We start from the raw sequence: 8,893 nt of genomic DNA, 5'->3' as shown, positions 1-8,893 counted from the left end.
TTCTCTCAGTCTAGTAACACTCTCTCAGTTTAGTAATACTCTCTCAGTTTAGTAATACTCTCTCGGGTTAGTAATACTCTCTCAGTTTAGTAATACTCTCCCGGGTTAGTAATACTCTCTCAGTTTAGTAATACTCTCTCAGTTTAGTAATACTCTCTCGGGTTTGTAATACTCTCTCAGTTTAGTAATACTCTCACAGTTTAGTAATATTCTCTCAGTTTAGTAATACTCTCTCAGGTTATACTGTCTCAGTTTAGTAATACTCTCTCAGGTTAGTAATACTCTCTCGGTTTAGTAATACTCCCTCAGTTTAGTAATACTCTCTCAGTTTAGTAATATTCTCTCAGTTTAGTAATATTCTCTCATTTCTCTCAGTTTAGTAATACTCTCTCAGTTTAGTAATATTCTCTCAGTTTAGTAATACTCTCTCGGTTTAGTAATACTCCCTCAGTTTAGTAATACTCTCTCAGTTTAGTAATATTCTCTCAGTTTAGTAATACTCTCTCAGTCTAGTAACACTCTCTCAGTTTAGTAATACTCTCTCAGTTTAGTAATACTCTCTCGGGTTAGTAATACTTTCTCAGTTTAGTAATACTCTCACAGTTTAGTAATACTCTCTCGGGTTACTAATACTCTCTCAGTTTAATAATACGCTCACAGTTTAGTAATATTCTCTCTGTTTAGTAATACTCTCTCAGGTTAGTAATATTCTCTCAGTTTAGTAATACTCTCTCAGTCTAGTAACACTCTCTCAGTTTAGTAAAACTGTCTCAGTTTAGTTATATCCTCTCAGTTTAGTAATACTATCTCAGTCTAGCAACACTCTCTCAGTTTAGTAATACTCTCTCAGTTTAGTAATACTCTCTCAGTTTAGTAATACTCTCTCAGTTGAGTAATAATCTCTCCGTTGAGTAATTTTCTCTCAGTTTAGTAACACTCTCTCAGTTTAGTAATACTCTCTCAGTTTAGTAATATTCTCTCAGTTTAGTAATACTCTCTCAGTTTAGTAATATTCTCTCAGCTCTCTCAGTTTAGTAATATTCTCTCAGTTTAGTAATACTCTCTCAGTCTAGTAACACTCTCTCAGTTTAGTAATACTCTCTCAGTTTAGTAATACTCTCTCGGGTTAGTAATACTTTCTCAGTTTAGTAATACTCTCACAGTTTAGTAATACTCTCTCGGGTTACTAATACTCTCTCAGTTTAATAATACGCTCACAGTTTAGTAATATTCTCTCTGTTTAGTAATACTCTCTCAGGTTAGTAATATTCTCTCAGTTTAGTAATACTCTCTCAGTCTAGTAACACTCTCTCAGTTTAGTAAAACTGTCTCAGTTTAGTTATATCCTCTCAGTTTAGTAATACTATCTCAGTCTAGCAACACTCTCTCAGTTTAGTAATACTCTCTCAGTTTAGTAATACTCTCTCAGTTTAGTAATACTCTCTCAGTTGAGTAATAATCTCTCCGTTGAGTAATTTTCTCTCAGTTTAGTAACACTCTCTCAGTTTAGTAATACTCTCTCAGTTTAGTAATACTCTCTCGGGTTAGTAATACTCTCTCAGTTTAGTAATACTCTCACAGTTTAGTAATATTCTCTCAGTTTAGTAATACTCTCTCAGGTTATACTCTCTCAGTTTAGTAATACTCTCTCAGGTTAGTAATACTCTCTCGGTTTAGTAATACTCCCTCAGTTTAGTAATACTCTCTCAGTTTAGTAATATTCTCTCAGTTTAGTAATATTCTCTCATTTCTCTCAGTCTAGTAACACTCTCTCAGTTTAGTAATACTCTCTCAGTTTAGTAATACTCTCTCGGGTTAGTAATACTCTCTCAGTTTAGTAATACTCTCACAGTTTAGTAATATTCTCTCAGTTTAGTAATACTCTCTCAGGTTAGTAATACTCTCTCGGTTTAGTAATACTCCCTCATAGTAGTGCACTATATAGGGATTAGGGTGCCATAGAGCTCTGGTCAAAGTAGTACACTATATAGGGATTAGGGTGCCATTTGATGGAGCTGATCAGTGATGAGAAGCCAGCAGACCACCTCTTCACAGTGAGCTATATTGAGTGGCCATCAGAGGCACTGTAGAATAGACAGTCAATAATGTACAGTTTAGCTGTGATCAATAATGGTGGGAGACTGTTTATAGAACTGCCATAATTCAAAGTAATGACAGGCCAAGGCCCTGCTGAGCAGTAGTCTGAACCTCCCTCTGAGGAGTCTGTCCTGGTCATCCAATACTGACTTCTGGAAGTACATGGTGGTTGGGCATCCCCACTGCTAATTCATTAGCGATCAATCGCATTGGACCAATGTCACCAAGAGCAAATTACCACCGTATGACTGCATAAGTGACTGGGACTCACCATCGAAGTGCATTGTAGGTCAAAGTAAATGATACAATACATCGGAAATATAATTATTAAAATACTTATATAGTTATTATATGAATAATGATATAATGATGGTGTTATCATCAACAGGAAGAGAGCCTTACTCACCTGTCAGGTACATCTCCTCTCCTTCTGTAAATATCATGAGACAGCGGGCACAACGGGCACAGGTGGGGTGGTAGTGCTTTCCCCCTGCCTGAGAGTCAGAGAGGAGAGAAGAGAGAGAGAGAGAGAGGCAACGAGGGTGGGGGAGAGAGGGAGGTATGGGGAGAGAGAGATAGAGATGGAGAGAGAGAGAGAGAGAGAGAGAGAGAGAGAGGGAGAGAGAGAGAGAGAGAGAGAGAGAGAGAGAGAGAGAGAGATGGGGAGAGAGAGAGATGGGGAGAGAGAGAGAGAGAGAGAGAGAGAGAGAGAGAGAGAGAGAGAGAGAGAGAGAGAGAGAGAGAGAGAGAGAGAGAGAGAAAGGCAACGAGGGTGGGGGAGAGAGGGAGGTATGGTGAGAGAGAGATAGAGATGGGGAGAGAGAGAGAGAGAGAGAGAGAGAGAGAGAGAGAGAGAGAGAGAGAGAGAGAGAGAGAGAGAGAGAGAGAGAGAGGCAACGAGGGTGGGGGAGAGAGGGAGGTATGGTGAGAGAGAGATAGAGATGGAGAGAGAGAGAGAGGCAACGAGGGTGGGGGAGAGAGGGAGGTATGGTGAGAGAGGATAGAGATGGAGAGAGAGAGAGAGAGAGAGAGAGAGAGAGAGAGAGAGAGAGAGAGGCAACGAGGGTGGGGGAGAGAGGGAGGTATGGGGAGAGAGAGAGAGGTAATGAGGGTGGGGGAGAGATGGGGGGTATAGCGAGAGAGAGAGAGAGAGAGAGACAGAGAGGGAGGGAGGGAGAGAGCGAGAGAGGTAACGAGGGTGGGGGAGAGAGGCAGGTATGGCGAGAGAAAGAGAGAGAGAGAGGTAACAAGGGTGGGGGAGAGAGGGAGGTATGGTGTGAGAGAGAGAGAGAGAGAGAGAGAGAGAGAGAGAGAGAGAGGGAGGGAGGGAGGGAGGGAGGGAGGGAGGGAGGGAGCAAGAGCAAGTGAAAGAGATTAAAAGAGACATAATTGGGAGTGGATTGCAGAAGATATAAGATGGAAACAGAGAAAGAGAGAAGAGACATGCAAGTGATGGCTGCTACTCACATAAAAGTGATGGCTGCTACTCAGATACAAGTGATGGCTGCCACTCACATACAAGTGATGGCTGCTACTCACATAAAAGTGATGGCTGCTACTCACATACAAGTGATGGCTGCTACTCAGATACAAGTGATGGCTGCTACTCAGATACAAGTGATGGCTGCTACTCAGATACAAGTGATGGCTGCTACTCAGATACAAGTGATGGCTGCTACTCAGATACAAGTGATGGCTGCCACTCAGATACAAGTGATGGCTGCCACTCAGATACAAGTGATGGCTGCCACTCAGATACAAGTGATGGCTGCCACTCAGATACAAGTGATGGCTGCTACTCAGATACAAGTGATGGCTGCTACTCAGATACAAGTGATGGCTGCCACTCAGATACAAGTGATGGCTGCCACTCAGATACAAGTGATGGCTGCCACTCAGATACAATTCCAGTAATAGGCCAATCATTCCAATTCCGCTCTCCTTCAATTCCGCATTTCATAATCACTCAGTGATTTAGTCAGTTTTAATGAGCGAATGTGTGTCCCAGCTGTGCCTTTCACAACATGTTACACCCCCCCCCCCCACCCCCCCCATACACACACACACACACTCCAGTAAGCTGTCAGATTCACATTTCACAGCCTTCTCATAGAAAATGACAAATCCTCTGTGGAAAGGATTCTACATTGAACCCAAAATGGTTCTACTTGGAACCAAAAGGATTCTACATTGAACCCAAAATGGTTCTACTTGGAACCAAAAGGATTCTACATTGAACCCAAAATGGTTCTACTTGGAACCAAAAGGCTTCTACATTGAACCAGAAAGGGTTCTTCAAAGGGTTCTCCTATGGGGACAGTCGACGAACCCTTTTAGGTTCTAAATAGTACCTTTCTTTTCCGAAGGATGTACAGTTGAGAAAAATACAAAATGATCAGCATCCATATATCCACACGTCTCTCTTAAGGGAGTGAAATGATTCTGGATGGATTCAAGCCGTGAGAGAAATATGTCTCATAACATCAATCATCAGAAAAAAATGTATTATAGCGCTACAGGTGAACTAGCTACAGGTGAACCAGCTACAGGTGAACCAGCTACAGGTGAAACAGCTACAGGTGAACCAGCTACAGGTGAACAGCTACAGGTGAACCAGCTACAGGTGAAACAGCTACAGGTGAAACAGCTACAGGTGAACCAGCTACAGGTGAAACAGCTACAGGTGAACCAGCTACAGGTGAAACAGCTACAGGTGAAACAGCTACAGGTGAAACAGCTACAGGTGAAACAGCTACAGGTGAACCAGTTACAGGTGAACCAGCTACAGGTGAACCAGCTACAGGTGAACCAGCTACAGGTGAAACAGCTACAGGTGAAACAGCTACAGGTGAACCAGCTACAGGTAAACCAGCTACAGGTGAACCAGCTACAGGTGAACCAGCTACAGGTAAACCAGCTACAGGTGAACCAGCTACAGGTGAACTAGCTACAGGTGAAACAGCTACAGGTGAACCAGCTACAGGTGAACCAGCTACAGGTGAACCAGCTACAGGTGAAACAGCTACAGGTGAACCAGCTACAGGTGAAACAGCTACAGGTGAAACAGCTACAGGTGAAACAGCTACAGGTGAACCAGCTACAGGTAAACCAGCTACAGGTGAACCAGCTACAGGTGAACCAGCTACAGGTGAACCAGCTACAGGTGAACCAGCTACAGGTGAAACAGCTACAGGTGAACCAGCTACAGGTGAACCAGCTACAGGTGAACCAGCTACAGGTGAACCAGCTACAGGGGAAACAGCTACAGGTGAAACAGCTACAGGTGAACCAGCTACAGGTGAACAGCTACAGGTGAACCAGCTACAGGGGAAACAGCTACAGGTGAACCAGTTACAGGTGAACCAGCTACAGGTGAACAGCTACAGGTGAACCAGCTACAGGTGAACCAGCTACAGGTGAACCAGCTACAGGTGAACCAGCTACAGGTGAAACAGCTACAGGTGAACTAGCTACAGGTGAACCAGCGACAGGTGAACCAGTTACAGGTGAACCAGCTACAGGTGAACAGCTACAGGTGAACCAGCGACAGGTGAACCAGTTACAGGTGAACCAGCTACAGGTGAACAGCTACAGGTGAACCAGCTACAGGTGAACCAGCTACAGGTGAACAGCTACAGGTGAACCAGCTACAGGTGAACAGCTACAGGTGAACCAGCTACAGGTGAACAGCTACAGGTGAACCAGCTACAGGTGAACCAGCTACAGGTGAACCAGCTACAGGGGAAACAGCTACAGGTGAACCAGCGACAGGTGAACCAGTTACAGGTGAACTAGCTACAGGTGAACAGCTACAGGTGAACCAGCTACAGGTGAACCAGCTACAGGTGAACCAGCTACAGGTGAACCAGCTACAGGTGAAACAGCTACAGGTGAACCAGCGACAGGTGAACCAGTTACAGGTGAACCAGCTACAGGTGAAACAGCTACAGGTGAAACAGCTACAGGTGAAACAGCTACAGGTGAAACAGCTACAGGTGAACCAGCGACAGGTGAACCAGTTACAGGTAAACCAGCTACAGGTGAAACAGCTACAGGTGAAACAGCTACAGGTGAACCAGCTACAGGTGAACCAGCGACAGGTGAACCAGTTACAGGTAAACCAGCTACAGGTGAACCAGCTACAGGTGAACCAGTTACAGGTGAACCAGCTACAGGTGAACAGCTACAGGTGAACCAGCTACAGGTGAACCAGCTACAGGTGAACCAGCTACAGGTGAACCAGCTACAGGTGAAACAGCTACAGGGGAAACAGCTACAGGTGAAACAGCTACAGGTGAACCAGCTACAGGTGAACCAGCTACAGGTGAACCAGCTACAGGTGAACCAGCTACAGGTGAAACAGCTACAGGTGAACTAGCTACAGGTGAACCAGCTACAGGTGAAACAGCTACAGGTGAAACATCTACAGGTGAACCAGCTACAGGTGAACCAGCTACAGGTGAACCAGCTACAGGTGAACCAGCTACAGGTGAACCAGCTACAGGTGAACCAGTTACAGGTGAACCAGCTACAGGTGAAACAGCTACAGGTGAACCAGCTACAGGTGAAACAGCTACAGGTGAACCAGCTACAGGTGAAACAGCTACAGGTGAAACAGCTACAGGTGAAACAGTTAGTTCTCACACCACAAATAGCTAGATAGCAGGACAGCCAGTTGAGTCATCTTGGATCATTTGGGGTAAATCTGTCTTTTTTAACAGTATGTGTGATGAATGTGAAGCTTCTGAATGTCTTCCACTAAATCGCATGTCTCTTTCTCTCTGTCTGCTTGTCTTTCTGTCTCTGCCTGTCTCTCCCTGTATGTGTGTGTTATGTTGTCCCACCTTCAGGTGCAGGTGCTGTCAGAGGCCCTTCATGTGTAGCCACAATGAAACATTAAAAACCTGCCTATTTATAGACCCTAACGGTATGCAGTCTGAATACGGTTTCTCTTTTGTCTGCACTCAGCACATTCAAAGAGCCTGGATTGATTTCAACTCAGCAGCACTAATCACATGCGTTGAGATTATGGCCTGTAATGTAGAACTAGCATCGTAGACTATTCATATTCCACAGGGATGCTGGTCCATGTTGACTACAATGCTTCCCATAGTTGTATCAAGTTGGCTGGTTGTCCTTTGGCAGGCCGGCAGGAAGACAGACAGAGACAGACAAACAGACAGAGAGAAAGAGAGAGAGACACACAGACAGACAGGCAGACAGAAACAGACAGAGACAGACAGACAAACAGACAGAGAGAAAGAGAGAGAGACAGACAGACAGACAGACAGACAGACAGACAGACAGACAGACAGACAGACAGACAGACAGGCAGAGACAGGCAGACAGGCAGACAGACAGACAGACAGACAGACAGACAGACAGACAGACAGACAGACAGACTCACCTCCAGCACTCTGCCACTGATGTATCTGTTACACGTCACACACTGGATTCCAAACTGGGTGTGGTAGTCAGTCTCACAGTACGGAATACCATCCCTGAGAACACACACACACACACACACACACAAACAGTCTTGTAGCTAGTTTCTTGTCAATCAGAGTCAAAAGACAAAATAATAACAGATACTAGAATGGATACATGAATGGCATGTCTGTGGAGTAGCATGGAAACATGGACGGCATGTCTGTGGAGTAGCATGGATATATGAATGGCATGTCTGTGGAGTAGCATGGATATATGGACGGCATGTCTGTGGAGTAGCATAGATATATGAATGGCATGTCTGTGGAGTAGCATGGATACATAGACAGCATGTCTGTGGGGTAAATATGCATACCGTGCTGTATATGTAGGCTTCTCCTGCTTGGCTCACAGTGAGGAACATACTGATCATCACTACTACTACACTACTATACCACTACTACTACACTACTATACTACTACCACTACTACACCACTACTACTATACTACTACCACTACTATACTACTACTACTACTACTACTACTACTACTACTACTACTACTACTATACTACTACCACTACTATACTACTACCACTACTATACTACTACCACTACTATACTACTACCACTACTACACCCCTACTACTATACTACTACCACCACTACTACTATACCACTACTATAATACTACCACTACTACACCACTACTACTATACTACTAGTACTATGCTACTACTACTACACTACCACTACTACTATACTACTACCACTACTATACTACTACCACTACTATACTACTACCACTACTATACTACTACCACTACTATACTACTACCACTACTATACTACTACCACTACTATACTACTACCACTACTATACTACTACCACTACTATAGTACTACCACTACTACTAGTACTATGCTACTACTATTACTACTACTACTACAATACGACAATACTACTACTACTATACTGGTATTGTGATGTCACCACAGAGTGCACCTACTTGCTGATGTACTCCCCTGTCAGCACAGTGCCACAGGTCTGACACTTGAAGCAGCTGACATGCCACTGCTTCTCCAGGGCCAGGAGAGACTGGCCATGTTTGATCTCCTCCTTACAGCCTGCACAGTCTGGGAAGGAGGTAGAGCAAGAAAGAGACAGAGAGAGAAAGAGAGAGAGAGAGAACAGAGAGAACAGAGAATGAAAATAGAACAGGACAAGAGGGGGCAAAAACAATATTGAACCAAACATCTCTCAAGTGGGCCTCCCGAGTGGCGCAGTGGTCGTCCGGGTTAGCGGAGGGTTTGGCAGAGCAGAGGGAGTTATAGCAGAGCAGATTGAGTTATAGTAGAGCAGAGCAGA

General features: G+C 44.3%; 1 protein-coding gene across 5 annotated transcripts in view; it reads right to left on the bottom strand.

The window, feature by feature from the left end:
• Positions 1-8,893, bottom strand: part of LOC139537820 (actin-binding LIM protein 3-like) — a 124,686-nt gene that overhangs the window by 38,235 nt on the left and 77,558 nt on the right. For all 5 annotated transcript variants that reach the window (XM_071339637.1, XM_071339636.1, XM_071339639.1 and 2 more), the window contains exons 5-7: positions 8,535-8,661; positions 7,505-7,598; positions 2,504-2,591 (exon numbers count right to left, since the gene is read on the bottom strand). In XM_071339637.1, the coding sequence (XP_071195738.1) occupies positions 2,504-2,591; positions 7,505-7,598; positions 8,535-8,661 (309 nt within the window). The remainder of the gene's footprint in view (positions 1-2,503; positions 2,592-7,504; positions 7,599-8,534; positions 8,662-8,893) is intronic.

The sequence above is a fragment of the Salvelinus alpinus genome, chromosome 13 (assembly GCF_045679555.1).
Source record: "Salvelinus alpinus chromosome 13, SLU_Salpinus.1, whole genome shotgun sequence".
Taxonomy (NCBI): Eukaryota; Metazoa; Chordata; class Actinopteri; order Salmoniformes; family Salmonidae; genus Salvelinus; species Salvelinus alpinus.
The sequence above is the reverse complement of the archived record's forward strand: the minus strand, read 5'-3'. Positions and strand labels throughout refer to the sequence as shown.